The 18,802-nt window shown below is 39.1% G+C and overlaps 2 protein-coding genes across 4 annotated transcripts in view; one reads left to right on the top strand and one right to left on the bottom strand.

The window, feature by feature from the left end:
* The window catches only part of DHX57 (DExH-box helicase 57), a 55,804-nt gene extending 43,830 nt beyond the window's left edge, over positions 1 to 11,974 (bottom strand). For 2 of the 3 annotated variants that reach the window (XM_027033592.2, XM_015076745.3), the window contains exons 1-3: positions 11,862 to 11,974; positions 2,959 to 3,176; positions 829 to 981 (exon numbers count right to left, since the gene is read on the bottom strand). In XM_027033592.2, coding sequence (XP_026889393.1) covers positions 829 to 981; positions 2,959 to 3,170 — 365 coding nt within the window. In that variant the 5' untranslated portion in view covers positions 3,171 to 3,176; positions 11,862 to 11,974. Of the gene's footprint in view, positions 1 to 828; positions 982 to 2,958; positions 3,177 to 11,601; positions 11,841 to 11,861 lie in introns of those variants that run through there. The other variant, XM_027033590.2, reaches the window with a different exon arrangement.
* Positions 11,639 to 18,237, top strand: MORN2 (MORN repeat containing 2). Its single transcript, XM_015076719.3, has 6 exons — positions 11,639 to 11,825; positions 12,006 to 12,089; positions 14,490 to 14,540; positions 15,100 to 15,206; positions 16,051 to 16,187; positions 17,914 to 18,237. Exons 1-6 carry the CDS (start codon positions 11,639 to 11,641, stop codon positions 18,014 to 18,016), a joined length of 669 nt encoding a protein of 222 aa, XP_014932205.2. The 3' UTR covers positions 18,017 to 18,237.
* Positions 18,238 to 18,802: the final 565 nt, after the last annotated feature.

Genomic DNA, 18,802 nt, shown 5'->3' with positions numbered 1-18,802 from the left:
ATGCTAAGTGTTGTACGTGTTCTATCTCTTTAAAAATCTCCCCACAACCCTCGATCAGATACTGCTGGGATGTCCATTTTTCAGATGATCAACTAAAAGTTAGAGAGGGTTAGTAATTGTCAAAGGTTATACAGCAAAGAGCAACTAGAGATTTTAACCCAGGCAGTGTGACCCCAGAGCCTGTATTCTTAACCACAGAAGCCCTGGCCATCCTCTTTCTCCTCATTCATAAAAACCATCCCTGATTTTTTGCTTTGCCTAACCACCTTTCCTAAATCTAAGGCAGGTAAGAGATATGTAGGTAAGACGGAGGCTGAACTGTTGACTGACCCACCCATCGGTTCTGGTGAATGGAATGCATTGACTTCTTTGACTGAAATCACAGAGCAAAAACAGCCAAAATATTAAAAGTTGTTTCTCTGAGGCAGATGGTTATGAGAAAGTGTAATCCTAAGACTTCAGCTGATCAACTCAATATTTGCTCCTCGAACAACACGTCTACTTGTTCACTGCAGGGTTTTATTTGGAAGGCTGTCAATAAAGCAATTACTGAATCCATATCAGTATTGTCCTCAGAAGAAAAGACGCAAAGGCAATCTGTACTGCTCCCAGATATTGCAAAACAAACGCACTCTAAAACTGCTGCTGAATAATTATTCTTGTTTTGCTTTTGGCTCACTTTCAACTAATCACATTGTCACAATAGGATCAGTACTGAAAAGCATCCCAAAGACACACTGGACGGAGGGACGTTCCCACTGCCCCCACTGCCCCCACTGCCGATACATCTTCCTTAACATAATAATTGACTCAAATAAAATAACTCACTCAGATCCAGCATCCGCATCTTGTTCTTGCAGGTCTCGGAGAAGAGCTTTCACTTTCTCTTGATTCTCAGAAGTCATATGCAGAGTCTGAAGGGGCATTTTGGCTTCGGGCTTCCATTTGGGGCGTGCCTCTCCTTTTCTACTGTTGCTAGGTCTGCAAAGGACACATTTACCTGTGACCAGAACTCTTACGCTCTCCTCACAGTCCTCAAACAGATACAATATGGACTGGACTGTCAAGTGTTTTACAAAAGATGACAATGACTGTGAAGAATTTCCCCTTTTCTACAGTATTTACCACACTTCATTATCTTGCAACTGCTGGGGAAAAAAAACAACCTGGTTAGATTCCTAATCACTAAATCTGGCTTCACTAAGTCAAGAATCCTCTGGAAAAAGTAATGCTATGATGACTCCTGCTGCAGTTGAGAGTAGAGACTTGAGAAAGAAATGTTACACGCAAAGCATTTATTTCATTCTGTTTTAGGTGCCCAATCTGAAAACAATGGGAATATTAGGCCTTACTTTTGAAATATTTACTGACCTTATCGTTATTTCCTGATTACAAAAAAAGTAATAATAAATACATGTTCACTGGAAAAAAGAAAACAGAAGTCATCGTAATTCATATCAATTCTTTTTATATACACTTTTATTTCTTTAAAAAAATTTTTTTTTCAACGTTTTTTATTTATTTTTGGGACAGAGAGAGACAGAGCATGAACGGGGGAGGGGCAGAGAGAGAGGGAGACACAGAGTCGGAAACAGGCTCCAGGCTCTGAGCCATCAGCCCAGAGCCTGACGCGGGGCTGGAACTCACGGACCACGAGATCGTGACCTGGCTGAAGTCGGACGCTTAACCGACTGCGCCACCCAGGCGCCCCTTTATATACACTTTTAAATGAAAGTATACAGCACATACAATCTTTTATAATTTATTTTATTTCCTCATCAAAATAAAACTGGAATTTTCATAAGATTAAATATTCTTCTACAACATATTTTAATTTTTTTCTTTTTAATATTATGTTATTTTAGAGAGAGAGTGCATGTGAATGAAGGAGAGGGGCAGAGGGGGAGAGAGAAAGAGAGAGAATGAGAGAGAGAGAGAGAGGGAGAATCTTAAGCAGGTTCCATGCTCAGCACGGAACCCAACACAGGGCTCAGTCTCACGACCCTGGGATCATGACCTGAGCTGAAGTCAAGAGTTGGAAGCTCAACCAACTGAGCCATCCAGGCGCCCCACCTATATTCTTTTTTAACTAATATTTAGTTGGGAGTTATTCCCAGAAAAGGGAGAGAAAGAGAGAATAGCTAATCTCTAAAAATTCCAGTAGACAGCTTGCAGCGCTGTTTAAGAGACAATGAGAATTCTATACCTATACTGCATAACATGCAGTAGTAAAATCTTTACTTTCATTAAATATTCACTAGAATGATCAGAATTTATTTGTTATTTAAAAGTTGAATATGAAAGAAGCCTGGATATGACTCTGTCACTGGTCATCACCTGAAACACCAGTGAAGATTTGGCTGATATGTCTGGAAAATAGGTAACTCATCAACTAAAAAGACAGAGTACAGTCATGTCGAATTTTGGGATTTTCAAACTTCAATGTGTAAGGAATACTTAAAATCATTTTCATCACTTTCGCTATTTCCGATATTTGCTTTCCTGGTAACATTAGTTTCAATGACAGTATTACATTCAATTCACACTGTCATGTAAGTTGAAGTTAACTTCAGATTTCAACCTTCCAAAAAAAAAAAAAAAAGCTATTACTTGCCATCATGCCTTTAGAAATGGTTACAAAGTGGGGGCCTTCAAGGGTTTAAAGTAAGAGGAGGGCCACCAGGGAGGCTCAGTCGGTTAGGCGTCAGACTCTTGGTTTCAGCTCAGGTCATGACCTCACAGTTCATGAGTTCGAGCCCTTTGTGGGGCTGACAGTGTGGAGACTGCTTGGGATTCTCTCTCTCCTCTCTCTCTGCCCCTCCTGTGAGCTCTCTCTCTCTCAAAGTAAATAAACTTAAAACAACTTTTTAATTAAAAAAAAATAAAACAAGAGTATAAGTCCCACAGATTAGAAATCGATACCGTTTCTATCTCTGAACATGAGAAAGGCATAATGACCTGAACGTGCGCCTCGATTCACTGAAGATACAAAAGTCGTCACCGTCATCCCAAATTCTACTCGAGGCCTTTCTGTTGCCAGCACTGCCACCACCACTGCTGCCACCCCCATGAGATTTACTAGTGTGACTCCTGCCTCCTCTTCCTCCTCTAGAAGACCCTTTTCCACCTCCTTTGCCTGGCTTGCCTTTTCTTCTTACTGAGGAACTCATTTTCACCTGCAAGAGAAAAAAGTAATACAGACACCATAAAACCAGACAAATATAATAACCCTTTGTCGAAGTTATGGATATAGCCCATTATAGACAGATAAGGAACTGCATATTTTTACAAGGGTCAGTCTAGGGGAAAATAGGTAAATTCTTTTACAAAAGTTTTACAAGTACATCCCTCTGAGGATTAATATTTTTTAGTGACTTTCTCTGACACAGGTTGCTTAACCAAGGATGTGCATCAAAAATACATGGAGAAGTTTCCAAACACGTGTCCTTAAGCCTCAATCCTACATTCTGATTTGGTTAGATTTGGTATAGGGTTTTAAAAACTCTAGTCGAGAGGGGCACCTGGGTGGCTCAGTTGGTTAAGGATCCAACTCTCGATTTTGGCTCAGGTCATGATCTCACAGGTTCGTGAGACTGAGCCCCCCACGTTGGGAGGAGCCTGCTTGGGATTCTCTCTCTGTCTCTCCCCCCATGAGCACATGTGTGCTGTCTCTCTCTTTCTCAAAATAAACAAACATTTAAAAAATACTTTAAAAAACACTGTAGTTGAGAAGAGATGTTTTTCATGTATTTAATACGTGATTTGATAAAATTTTACTTTACGTATACACTTTCAGAGACACCGACCTGGCTCAGAGATTTTGCCTGGGTAGAGTAAAAGTATAGGGCCTTTGTATGCCATTGAAGTTGTTAATCAGTTTAAAATAGAATGTTATAACTATAAGATGTTTTATGTAAGCCTCATGGAAACTACAAAGCAAAAATCTACAGTAGGTACACAAAAGAGAAAGGAAATCAACATACTGCTACAGAAAAAGCATCAAATGACAAAGACAGCAAGAGAGGAAGAAAGAAACAAAGGATCTATAAACCAGGAAACAATGAACAAAATGTCAATTATTAAGCCCTTAACCTCTCAATAATTACTTTCAATGTAAATAGATTAACTTCTCTAAGCAAAAGACACAAAGTGGCTGAACAGATGAAAAAAACAAGACCCACCTATATGCTGCCTAAACGGAATTGATTCAGCTTTAAGGACACACACAGGCTGAAAGTGAAGGAATGGTAAAAGCTATTCTGTGCAAATGGAAACCAAAAGAGAGCAGGGGCAGCTATACTTTTATTGGGCAAAATAGACTTTAAGGCAAAAACTGTATCTAGAGAAAAACACGGTCATTATATAATGATAAAGGGATTAATTCATCAAGAGGATCTAGCAGTTGTAAGTATTTATGCACTTAACATCAGAGCATCTACCTATATAAAGCAAAATGGAAGTTATAGACCAAAAAGAAAGTAAAAATGAAAATATGATACATTAAAATTATAAAATATAGCCCAAATTAGATTCAAGATATTTTTTTTTGGATTACATATTCCTATAATGAGAAAATTGTTTTCACTCAAGAAGTAATAGGCTGCATTACAAAGAATAAAATACCTAGGAATAAACTTAACCAAGGAGGTGAAAGAACCATGTGCTGAAAAGTATGACATTGATGAAAGAAACTGAAGAAGATACGTATAAATGGAAAGACAGTCCCTGCTCATAGATCAGAAGTGATACTATTAGAATGTCCACAATGCCCAAAATAATCTCCAGATTCAATTCAATCTCTATCAAAATTTCGATTGCATTTTTCACAGAAATAGAGCAAACAATCCTAAAATTTGCATGAAGTCACAAAAGCCCCTGAATAGCCAAAGCAATCTCGAGAAAGAAGAACAAAGCTGGAGGCATCACACTCGGATTTCAAACTATATTAAAAAGTTATGGTAAGCCGTATGGTATTGGTATAAAAACAGACACAGAGATGAATGGAACAGAATAGAGACCCCAGAAACAAACCCATACATACACAGTCAATTAACTCACAACAAAGGAGCCAAGAGTATAATTAAAAAATTTTTTTTAATGTTTATTTATTTTTGAGAGAGAGAGAGAGAGAGAGCGAGCGAGCACAAGCTGAGGGAGGGACAGAGAGAGAGGGAGATATAGAATTCGAAGCAGGTTCCAGGCTCTGAGCTGTCAGCACAGAGCCCAACGTGGGGCTCGAACTCACGAACTGTGAGATCATGACCTGAGCTGAAGTTGGATGCTCAACCGACTGAGTCACCCAGGTGCCCCAAGAATATACAAGGAAAGAAGTTTCTTCAATAAACGGTGTTGGGAAAACTGGACAGCCATGTATGAAAGAATGAAATTCAACTACTATCTTATACCACACACAAAAATGAACTCAAAATGGATTATAGACCTGAATGTAAGGCTTGCAGCCATATAACTCCTAGAAGAAAACATAGGCAGTAAGCTCCTTAGCATCAGTGTTGGTGACGCTTTTTGACTCTGACTCCAAAATCAAAGGCAGTAAAAACAAAAATAAACAAGCGGGATTACATTAAACTAAAAAGGTTTTGCAAAGCAAAGGAAAACATCAATAAAATGAAAAGGCAAGCTACTGAATGTGAGAAAATATTTGCAAATCATATATCTGATAAGGGGTTAATATCTAAAATATATAAGGAGCTCATACAACTCAACAGCAAAAAGGCCAAACAATCCAATTAAAAAATTGGCAGAGGATCTGAATAGACATCTTTCCAAGGAGAACATACAGATGACCCACAGGTACATGAAAAGATGCTCAACACCACTAATGGGAAATATAAACCAAAACTACAATGAAATATCACCCCAGACCTGTTAGAATAGCTATTATAAAAAAGACAAGAAATAACGAGTGTTGGTAAGGACGTGGAGAAAATGAACTCTTGTATACTGTCGGTAGGAATGTAAATTGGTGTAGCCACTATGGAAAACAGTATGGAGGTTCTTCAAAAAATTAAAAATAGAACTACCATACAATCCAATAATTTTATTTCTAGGTATTTAGCCAAAGAAAATGAAAACACTGATTAAAAAGATATATACACCACCATGTTCACTGCAGCATTATTTACAATAGCCAAGACATGGAAACAATCTAACTGTCCACTGATGGATGAATGGATATAGAACATGTGATACACACACACATATACCATGGAATACTATTCAGTCATAAAAGAGAATGAAATCTTGTTATTTGCAACAACAAGGACGGACATCAAGGGCATTTTGCTACATTAGTCAGAGAGAGAAAGACAAAGAGTGTATGACCTCACTTATATGTGGAATTTAAAAACAAAAACAACCAAGCTCATATATACAGAGAACAGATTGGTGGTCACCAGAAGTCGGAGGTTGAGGGTAGGTAAAATGGGTGAAGGGGGTCAAAAGTTACAAACTTCCACTTACGACATAAGTAAGTCATGGAGATGTAAAGTAAAACATGGTGACTATAGTTAATAATACTATACTGCATACTTGAAAGTTGCTAAGATAGTAAACCTTAAAAGTCCTTACCACAAGAAAAGAATTTTTTTAGTAACTATGTATGGTGATGGATGCTAACTAGACTTACTGTGGTGATCGTTTCACAATATATACAAGTATCAAATCATTATGTTGTATACCCAGAACTAATATAATGTTACATGTCAATTACACCTCAATTTAAAAAATGATCCAACTACATGGTATTTATCACTTGAAATTCAAAGATACAGACAAATGAAAAATAAATGGGTGGAAAAAGATAAATTATGCAGACAGCAACCACCAGAAAGTTGGAATGGCTAATAGCAGACAAAATAGACTTTAAAGCAAAAAATGTTACTAGAAATAAGGACATTTCATAATGATAAAGGGGTCCTGTTATATCAGGAAGATATAACAATGATAAATATATATGTACCTAATAACAGAGCACCAAAATACATGAAGCAACAACTGACAGACATGAAGAGAGAGACAGACACTTCAATAATAACAGAGGAGATTTCAATACCCCACTTTCACCAATAGTGTTAGAACAACTAGATAGAAGATCAACAAGGAAACAGAAGACTTGAAATACAGTATAAACCAACTAGACCTAAGGGGCATCTATAGAACACTCTACCCAACACGATACACATTTTTCTCACATGCACAAGGAAAATTTTCCAGGATACACCATATCCTAGGCTATAAAACAAATCTCAATAAATTAAAATAGATATAAAACAAAATATGTTTTGCAACCACAGTGAAATGAAATTAGAAATCAAAAGCGGGAAAAAATGTGGGCAACTCAGTCAATGTGGAAATTAAACTAGGCCTCTTGGTATTCCTTTCTTCAAAATCCTTCATAATCATACATTTTTATACAGTGTTTATCTTATATTTATCTCCTCCTTCCTCCTCTCAAAAAAGTTCTTTGAAGGCAAAGGATTATGTCTCTTTTTTAAGTAACACAGTACCTCTAACACAGTGTTGGCTGTATGGTAGTAATTCATGACTAAAGGCTGAATAAATGACTGATATGAGAATGGAGATTCATTCAGTCCACAAACATTTATTGAGCACTTATTATGTGTCAGTTCCTAGGGATATAACAGCAAAAAAGACAAATTCCTCATGAAGCTTATGTTCCAGAGGGTAAGACAGACAATAAACAAATAAATAGATAATATCAGCCAAGTGCTATAAAGAAAAAAACAAAACAAAACCCTGAGACTGTTATTTTAATTTTTTTAACGTTTATTCATTTTTGAGAGACAGAGAGACAGAGGGGCAAAGAGAGAGGGAGACACAGAATCCGAAGCAGACTCCAGGCTTGGAGCTGTTAGCACGGAGCCTGATGTGGGGCTTAAACTCATGGACTGTGAGATCATGACCTGAGTCGAAGTCAGATGCTTAACCGACTGAGCCACCCAGGCACCCCTTGAGACTGCTATTTTAAATACAGTGGTCAGGAAAAGCCTGAGATCGTATTTGAGCAGACAGCTGAACAAATTGAGAGAGTGAGCCATGAAATATTTGTGAAAAAAATATTCTAAGGGGAAGGTGCCAAGTCCAGAATAGCTTCAATACACCGAGCTGGACAAACAGTCAGAAGTCTGATGGGTCCGTACTGAAGTGAGGAGAGGGATGAGGTCAGAGAGCAGAGAAGGGCCAAGAAAAAGCTGGAGACAAGGAGCACAAGGAGGAGAGGCAAAAGATAACAGGTTGTGACCTCAGTAAAACCTGCAGGCCACAGAGCAAAAGCTGTAGAACCACAGTAACGATCTAGGTGTTTAGGTTTTAATTTAAGTTGCAGTTATTGCCAATTTAGGCTAATACTTGGCTTTTGTGTGTTATACATCATGACTTGGAGATCTCTGCTCTAAACAAGAGAATGAATTTTCTTAAAGTGAGCTTAGTTTCTGAACTTTTGGTGATTCATGTATGCACATAGATTCTGTGATCCCGTTTCATAGTGCACCATACAGGAACACTTCCTATAAATGAACTGCTTTTTATTTTCACGTTATTAGTACTATTATGGTCCCATTACATGCCTATTAACCTCATACATTTGTCATTAGTCTTTGAAGGGAAAAAATATGTAAATATGTATGTATAATATAAGAATTCCTCTCTAAAGCAGGGCTTAAAGTTTTTGAAAAAGTTTGAAAAAGTATATCATGTGAATTCCAATTTATCTCCATGCCAAGAATTATGTTTAGATAGGAAAAAAGAGACTTGTTTTGATCTCAAGTAGAGAAATAGATTGCTTTGGGTTTTATGCAGCTTTAGACTTTATTTATTTTTTAATGTTTATTTATTTTTGTTAAAAAAAATTTTTTTTAATGTTTATTTATTTTTGAGAGAGAGACAGAGAGAGACAGAGTGCAAGCAGGGGAGGGGTAGAGAGAGAGAGAGGGAGACACAAAATCTGAAATAGGCTCCACGCTCTGAGCTGTCAGCATAGGGCTGGGCGCGGGGCTCAAACTCGGGATCGGCAAGCTCATGACCCGAGCCAAAATCTGATGCTTAACTGACTGGGCCACCCAGGCACCCCTGTAGCTTTAGACTTTAAAAAGGCTAGAATTTATTCTGTTTAAGAGATGCTAAATATGATAGGAAGTCACTAAAGAGCCGAGGCAAAAGACTGCTAAGACTGACTCATATTTTCAGAAAATTACTAGCTGCTATGTGAACAATAGACTGTAGAGGGGTGAGAAGCCAGGAAGCCAACTAAGAAACTACTCAGTTGTTCAGGCCAAATAAATACAGAAAAAATACAGTGGGTCGGACTAGGGTGGGAGGAGCAGAGTTGAAAAGTGGTCACAGATTCTGAATGTATTTTTTTCAATGTTTTATTTAGTTTTGAGAGAGCACAAAGAGGGGAAGGGCAGAGAGAGAGGGACAGAGGACCTGAAGCGGGCTCTGTGCTGACAGCAGAGAACCTGATGTGGGGCTTGAACTCATGAACCACGAGATCATGACCAGAGCCAAAATCAGATGCTCAACTAACTGAGCCACCCAGGTGCCCTCCAAATGTCTTTTAAATGTAGACAAATTATAGGACAAGTATGAGAAAGAAACGTGTAGAATTACTATAAGATTTTTTTGGCCTAGGTTAACTGGGTAAATAGTGGTGCCATATGCTCAGAACTGTAATATTGGGAAGGAAAAGATCTGGGTGGGGGAGTCACAAGTTCAGGTTGGATATGTTACATTTGAGCTGCCAGTTAGATACTCAAATGGAGACATGTTGAAGGTAGCTGAATACACAAGTTTGCATCGAGGGGAAACGTAAGATGATTTCATTTAACCCTCTAAAAACCTTGTAAGGTAAATATTATTTTCTATATTTCAGAGAGGAGGAGGAGACTAGAGCATAGATAAATTATATGACTTGTTTAATGTCACCTAATGTCTAGCAGCAAAGTCTGGAGCCAGGGTTTGAAACAATCTGTTTGACACCAAAGCCCAAGTTCTTTCTGCCACATCTCCTCCTGCTCACCACATGCATGTACCTTGTATCGTCAATTCAAAGTTTAATGATAAACCAAACCCCTTTGAGTTGTGCCTGGGTCTTAATTTATAAAAGTAACCACAAGGAGAGGTCAATGTCACTGAAAGAAAAGTTTAATGTTATTCACCGTTTGGCCAGGAAGGAGAGAGGCATGTCATGCCATGCCAGGCCAGGCCAGGCCACAGGAGGAAACACTGGTGTCAGTCAGGAGGCACAGAGGAGCCAGTGGAAGGCAGAAGGCACAGCCTTTCTTGGGGTTTCTGCCAGAAAGGCAGGACAGAGTAAATAGTTTAGGATTGGCTAAGTAAGATAATTCCAGCAGGCTTTGGGGCTCAGGGGCTGTCCCTCCTTGGGTTGATTTCAGGGAAGAGAGGAATTGGCTTGATGTGCAAAAATTAGATAAAGGAGGTAGGTGGTTGGGGGTTGGTTTGCAGATGAGAGGTGTGTTCACAGGTCAAGGTGTTAATTAGCTATCCCTAGGAAGGGCAGTTTCTTCCTGGTCAGCGAGGCCCCCAGTGTGTCAAAATATAACAAAGTATGACAATAAAAAATGACTAATACACTTTTCCAATCCAAATTTTAAAATCCTTTCACTGTAAGTTTCCTCTGACTCCAGATCCTCTTAGATAAGAATATCATAACTCTCAAACTCTTCTGTAAAAATGGTGAAACTTATACATATACTCACAAAAATGTAGGGTCATTAAAAGCTTAACGGGAGGCCGAAACAATGAGACAAACTGAATTCTATAAACTTGCACATCAATAATGACCTACTATTTCTAAAATTCAGGAAAAGGGAAAGGATATACAAATCAGACAGAAAGATCAGTGCTTCAGCTCAAAAACCACCCAGACCAAGTAAATCTGTGTAGTAAAATACATTAGGGAAAAAAAGCAAGAAGAGACTGTCCTCTGATTTTTAAAAAGAGTGGCTAGCCAACCAGACCAAGCCACAGCTAGCTCGTCTAAATAACGATCAACAACTTGTCTCATACCAACCCAGAAAATGTCACCCTTACCTGATCTGAGATCTGCTCTCAAAATGTTGAAGGAAAACTTGCTGGCTATATCCAATAGGACTCTGCCCACATGTTTGAAAAGGAATGGGAATTAGGTTGTATAATCTACATGGATGGACCTCACTATTCTATTCCATTTAGCCTGGGAAGGTTCCAACTATCTTTCTACACCGTAGACACAGGAACCTAAGTTTGGCTCAAAGAGCATCCTTTGTTTCACACCCCAAATAGGCCCCCAGAAACAGAATCACCAGCGGGGCACTGAAAACTGATCACACACCATTCCGCTCCCAGGCAAATCTCTGACTGATCCCATGTATCCGGCTCCACGCTGATACCTGCACCTGGTACCTTTCTTCCAGCATACATCGTCTCCAATGAGCCACTCAGTTTGAGACGGTGACAGAGACAGGATGCAATGCAACCCCTTACCCCTCTTTGAGCTGAATTGGGCTCCCCCCCCCTCTTGCTGGGGTGTGGACAACCCGGAATCCTGATGTCCAGACTCACCGGCCCCAGCTAGCCAGGGTGGATCCCGCCGGGCGGGATGCTCCTCAGACCCTGGCCACCCCCGGAGAGGGAGGCGGTAGAAGGATCCGCACACGGACAACCAGGGCGGAGCGCAGACCACGCACACGGGCACACATCCCTTGCCCGCGGAAAGGGAGGCCGTAGCGGGTTGGCAGCGCTGCTTCCCGGGGTGGCTGTCAGGAAGGAGCGCCCAGGATTGAGGGGTCCCACCAGGGCTTCGCCACCCACCGCGATCTCACCTGGAGCGGCTCAGCCGCGGCCCGGCTGCAGCTGCACAGCCTGCTGCCTCCCGATTGGCTCAGCTTCGGCCCCTCGCCTATTCGCTTCCGGGTGAGAGGTGCCTGGTCGCCCCGGCAACCGAGTCGCGGTCCGCGCTGAGTAAGCGTTTGGTTCCTTCAAGGCCGTAGAGCTGGCTGCCCAGGAGGAATCGCCGAGTCAAGAAAATCTTAGCAACACACCTCTGTCAAGTAAGTGCCCTCCTCCCAACGCCCTGAGCGGGGAAGGGCACCTTTAAGTAGAACTCGCATGAAGCCAGATAGCTTCATGGTGGTAGCTCAGGTGTGGGTGTGACTATTTCCTGACGGTCCTACACAGCTGGTGGCGTGGGGGCGCAGAGACCCCCCTCCCCCGGCCTAGAAATCAGACACCTGGATTCTAGTTCTGATTCGGCCATTGATTTGCTGTTGTGACATCTTAGGCAAGTGCCATCCTCTCTGGGTTTGTTTCCTCCATGATTCCAGATGGTCTCCATCTCTTAGGTTGCCCTCTAGCTCTAACATTACAAAGTTTCGAATGTGGAACCATGTTTTAGGGCATTTGAAGGCAGTTCTGTTTTTTGTATGATCAAGTTAAGCGCTCTGCTTAATAAGCATTTAGCGATTGCTTTCCAAATGCTATTCATTCACTAGACATTGAGTTCCTACCAGCAAATACTAAGCACTGAGCTAGTCACTAGAGTGAGAACAAAGATTCGACTAATCCCTGATCCCTAACCTAAATGAGCTGGGTATTGTGATAGGGGGTTCCACCACAAAAGCGTTATTTTATTAGGGTCCTAAGTACTATGGTAGGGATCAGCCCAGGGTGCTGTGGAGACTCCCAGATGCATCTGGGAGTGAAGGGAGATCAGACAGGCTTTGCTCAGGTAATACTTGTCTTTTTCTTTGTGCCTTTTTCTGGGATAAATTTCCAACCTCGTTTTCCAGTTCACCAATTTACTTTTCAGTTGTGTCCATTATGCTCTTCAGTCCTTACACTAGTTACGTAATTCATTTCCTAGATTGCTAATTGGTTCTTTTTCATAACCACCTCTTCTGTCTTAAGGATACTAGACTCTCCCTTTCTCTCTGTTACAGTATTTTACAGTATGTTATAGTATTTTAAAGTCTTCTGCCTATTTTCTTATATTTCCTCAAAGGGGATGAATCTCTGGTATTTCTCAATTGGCACCTAAACTAATTTAAAATTTTTTTTTTAATGTTTATTCATTTTTGAGAGACAGAGACAGACAAAGACAGAGAGACAGAGAAAGTGGGGGAAGGGCAGAGAGAGAGAGAGGGAGACACAGAATCTGAAGCAGGATCCAGGCTCTGAGCTGTCAGCGCACAGCCCAATGCAGGGCTCAAATTCTAGAACTGCAAGATCAAGATCTGAGCCAATGTTGTATCCTTAACTGACTGAGCCACCCAGGCGTCTCCTGAATTAATTTTTAAATTAAAAATATCAGTTCTCTTGCCCTACCCACAGAAATTCTGATTCAGTAGTATAGGAACTTGCAAGCATCCCAGGTGATTCTGATGCACGAGACACATTTTGAGTAACATTCTGGTAGACTCTATTGTCCTAGAAGTTAAAATTTACTTATCTTCTCTACATGTATGTTTTCTTTGGTAATGGAAAAAAATAATTTCTACTGATTTGGTCCACTAAATACTCCTGTGCTTTGATGCATTGATTCCCCTCAGTTCTGTGGTTTTCTTTCTTTCTTTTGACTTGGTCTCCATTCCAATCTCATTTTGTTTAGACACCTTCACTGCTACTTCTCCCCACTATCATTTACTATCTTTATTTTCTATTCCCTCCTTTTGCCAATTCCTCACTCCATTTTACCTTTGTGAGGGCATCAATAGGTCATATAGGCTACCCAAGAGAAAGAAAAACATATATCTGTACAAAAACTTATACATGAGTGTCCATAGCAATGCTGTTTATAACAGCCCAAACTGGAAACAACCGAACTGTCCACCAATTGATGAATGTATAAACAAACTGTTACTTCTGTACAACGGACTATTATTTGGCAGTAAAAAGGGATGACGTACAGCTACATGCTACAACATGGATGAACCTTGAAAACATGCTTAATAAGTCAATCACAAAAGGCCACATATTATATGATTCCATTTATATGAAGTGTCCAGAATAGGCAAATCCATAGAGGCAGAAAGTAAATCTGTGGTTGCCAGGGGCTGGGGCTAGGGCTGGGGTGAGGTGGAGATGGGGGTAGAGAAGAGGTGGGGGTCGAAATTAGGGGAATAGAGATTAACATATTCTAAAGTCAGATTGTGGTGATGGTTGCATGGCTATGAATATGCTTAAAAACATTGAATTATATACTTTTAAAGGGTAAGTTTTCTGGTATGTGAATTATATACTAATAAAGCTATTATAATAAGCACATAAAAATAGATCATCTAGACAAAGTTATTTATTTCCCCAAGATCCTGCAGTAGACACTGGAAATCATGATATGCTTGTGATCATATGAAGTGAGTCTGTTTGGTTAGCTCTTAAAGCACATTTGTTATAGGTCTTCTGACATAAAAATACGTAAGCTTATGTGATGTTTCTTAAATCTTTTAAAACAGCTGCAGAAGTGTATAAGATAAACTTTGTATTTCCAAATGGAGACAAGTATGGTAAGCATACATTTCAATTACTTTTTCTATCTAGACTAAGATTAAATAGCATAAGAGTAACAGCATCATGAGACTGTAAATTTTGTAAAACTACTATTGGGATATCAACTCCATTAAATAAAACCAACATAGAAATACAAATAGATGGACAGATTTTAAATTTAAACTCTAATGTTAAGTCTAGACAGTATGCCTTGGAAACATATGTACAGGATCTATCAGTCTTCCTGGCTGGTTTGTTTCAATGGTTACAAGACCTCCTAAGGGGTACCTCACTGGCTCAGTCGGAAGAGCATATGACTCTTGATCTCAGGTTGTGAGTTTGAGCCCCATGATGGGTGTAAAGAGATTACTTCAATAAATAAATAAACTTAAAAAAAAACAACACAGGACCTTCTAAGTCCATGGATCTCCTTATCTCTGGTCTCATTGGTTTCAATGCTAGACTCAGAGACCCATAAGGTGGAGCTGTGATTAGTCCTGAACATAAATACTTTATTACCTAGTGAAATAAGGTTCCCATTCATAATGGATCACAATATATTTCTCTCTTGTTTAGATGGTGACTGTACAAGAACATCTTCTGGAATCTTTGAGAGAAATGGAATAGGTATTCATACCACTCCTAATGGGATTGTCTACACAGGAAGCTGGAAAGATGACAAGGTATCATTGCTGTTTTCAATACTGACAGTGGATAAGTAAGTCTTTTGGTTACATGATTCTTGGCATTTCACCATTAATCAAAAGCACATGTGAGTAGGCTACACAGTACAAATAACTGATACAAACATAGGAGTAATATTAAAGTCATACAGTGTTTATTATCTTTTTTTTAAGTTTTATTTATTTAGGTAATTTCTATACCCACTGTGGAGCTTGAACTCACAATTACCGCCCCCCACTCAATGAAGAGTCACTTATTCCTCCCACCCAGCCAGCAAGGCACCCTATCATCTTTATTATCATCTTTCTCATCTCCTATTCACTGGGTAAGGCTAACCTCACTACAGAATTTTCTCATTTAATCCTCACAGCAACCGCATGGGGTAGGTACTATTAATGTTCCTGTTTTATAAGTGAAGGAAATCAAGCTCAGGTTTCTTGCCCAGTGAGTGATGAAACCAGATGCGTACTCAGGTCTGCTTGAATACAAATGTTTGTTCCTAACAACTTTTTTGCACTGTTTCCTGGGCTAACTAAACTGGTTGTCCTTTAAGATTTTTGATATATTCAAGATATCTTGAGGACCCTATTTTCACCATCATGGACCCCCCCCCTAGATGTTCAAATGCCCCAGATCAGGAACATTTGACTTGGTGGACTTCAGGGAGAGATATATTTAAAGGACAATGATAAATGGTAAATGTTGTCTAATTTTTGTGGAAATGGTGATACAATGATAGATTAAATAATAACTAAGTGAATGATAGACATATATGTGCCTTTTTGAAGTGTTCTAGGGAAATTGAATATTAGTTACTGAGGTCATTTCCTTTGTCACAAACAGATGAATGGTTTTGGAAGACTTGAGCACTTTTCAGGAGCAGTATATGAAGGACACTTTAAGGACAATATGTTTCATGGATTGGGGACTTACACATTCCCAACTGGGGCAAAGTATACTGGAAACTTCAATGAAAATAGGTGAGCTTAAAATAAAAAGTCATTGTAGTTCTAAAAGGTTCTTTTCAGGCATGTTTGCTTAATTATTATATTTAGTCAATGCTAAATATTCTTTTGTAATATATTTCATTAAGATATATTTATTAAGAATTCTTGGGTTAGAAAAAGTAAAAAGGAAAGAATTGTTGGGTTATTTTGGGGGGCAGAATGTTATAAGAGAGGCTAAGACCATTATGAGCCTCCAAAAGAAAATCCCATTCTTGGTGATAATCTATTAGATTTTTCATTTATTTCCTCTTAACTCTCTTCCTATAGAACTTTTTACAGTCAGCTTGGAAATGGAAAGCTTATAATAATTATAGAGAAAATTTAGGCCAAAAATTACTTTCACTTGAAATGTGCTGATAAACTTTTTAAAAAGCAGCCTTGGGAATAATTTCATAATTGTTTATTGCCTTTGACCTGATATATGTGTATTTTTACTAAGCTAGTTTTTAAAATGTAAGCAAAATTAGTTAGTTTTCAAATTGTAGAAATGTACCTACTGTTGTCCTCTCTGAGCTTATGCTTAAAGGAAAACTACAAGTGAAATGAAACATAAGCACAGTTTCATAAGCTTAACCTTCACACTGAACACCATACTGTGTCATCTAGAGGCTCATGTTCATTTATAAATACTGCTTTATTTATTTCCAGAATTGAAATGCAACCTAATTATTATGAAATGGTTGATATAAGTACATTTTGAGGTGGGCAGAAAAGTGTTCACCTATTCTGACTCCGATGATAACACAGACTTTTTCCACTGATGTTAATAAAGGGAAAAAAAATCTAACCATGGAATAAAGGTCTGTTTATGTCTGTGAAGTACATTTTCACCACTCCCAAGAGTCCAAGAAAACACCCACATAGAGCACAGCACCTCAAACATCGTTGATGGTTAATAAATATTTGTTGAATAAATAAATGAACTAATATGAACTTTTCATTTTTTAACTGATTATTTTGGTTTTATGTAAATTTAGTGTATGTGATCCTAAAATCTTGGATTTACACCGAAATTCGTATAATGGCAATGTCTGGAATAGTAATGGTTTTGGTAGGAAATGAAAGCAGGATGCTGATTTTTATTTATTTATTTTTTTAGGATGTTGAATTTTATTATATTTATTTATTCATTAAAAATTTTTTTTAAATGTTTTTATTTATTTTTGAGACAGAGAGAGACAGAGCATGAGCAGGGGAGGGGCAGAGAGAGAGGGAGACACAGAATCTGAAGCAGGCTCCAGGCTCTGAGCTGTCAGCACAGAGCCCGATGCGGGGCTCGAACTCACAGACTGTGAGATCATGACCTGAGCTGAAGTCGGACGCTTAACCAACTGAGCCACCCAGGTGCCCCTCATTTTTTTTAGTGTTCATTTTTGTGAGAGAGCGAAACAGTGTGAGTGGGGGAGGGACAGAGAGAGGGAGACACAGAATCCAAAGCATGCTCCAGGCTCTGCGCTGTCAGCACAGAGCCCCATGAGGGGCTCGAACACAAGCCATGAGATCATGACCTGGACCGAAGTCGGACGCCTAACTGACTGAGACACCCAGGCACCCCTAGGATGCTGAATTTTAAATCAGAGTTTGAAAGTGGAAAGATACCATTTTTTAGGCATAGAGTATAATATGCCAGACAATCTTCTTTCCGGACTGTAAATTCTTGGTCTTGATTAACAAACAAACTTACTTTTCTCTATTGCAGGGTAGAAGGTGAAGGACAATACACTGATGTCCAAGGACTGGAATGGTGCGGTAACTTCCATTTCACTGCTGCTCCAGGCCTGAGACTAAAGCTCCACATGTAGGATATCCTGCAGTAAAGTTTTAATTTAGTAATGAAAGCTTTTAGTTGTAAGGAAAACACTGAAATCTGTCAGCTGAAATAACTTCATACCCTAGCTCTAGATTATAACTTTGCCAATAAAACCATCACTCACACCTTTTTGAACTTGATTTTCATCATCGTATACTCAATGTAAAATAAATTATGTGATTCCTTTTAATAAACACAGCAGAACTATCTAAATCTTGGTAAAGTCAATTTCCAATTCTGTGCCTGAGTTTTGTCATCTTATTTAAAAAGTATACCTGTGTGGCGGCACCTGGGTGGCTCAGTTGGTTGAGTGTCCAACTTCGGCTCAGGTCATGATCTCATGGTTTGTGAGTTCAAGCCCCACGTCAGGCTCTCTGCTGTCAGCACAGAGCCTGCTTCAGATCCTTTGTCCCCCTTTCTCTCTGTTCCTACCCCGCTCACACTCTCTCTCTCAAAAATAAACATAAAAAAAAAGCATATCCGTGTGTTAAAGGAAACTATCAAGAAAATGAAAAGACAATCCACAGAATGGGAGAAAGTATTTACCCATCATATATCTGATACAGGTTTAGATTCCAGAGTGTGTAAAGAACTCATACGTAAATGTATGTAAATAAAAACACAAGAGTATGTAAAGAACTCATACGTAAATGTATGTAAATAAAAACACAAACCCAATTAAAAAATGGGTTGAATAGACTTGTCTTCAAAGAAGATATGCAAATATCTAATAAGCAAATGAAAAGATGCTCAACATCATTACTCTCTAGGAAAATGT

Source organism: Acinonyx jubatus, chromosome A3, assembly GCF_027475565.1.
Source record: "Acinonyx jubatus isolate Ajub_Pintada_27869175 chromosome A3, VMU_Ajub_asm_v1.0, whole genome shotgun sequence".
NCBI lineage: Eukaryota > Metazoa > Chordata > Mammalia > Carnivora > Felidae > Acinonyx > Acinonyx jubatus.
Note: the sequence above shows the minus strand (reverse complement) of the source record. Positions and strands in the feature narration are given on the sequence as shown.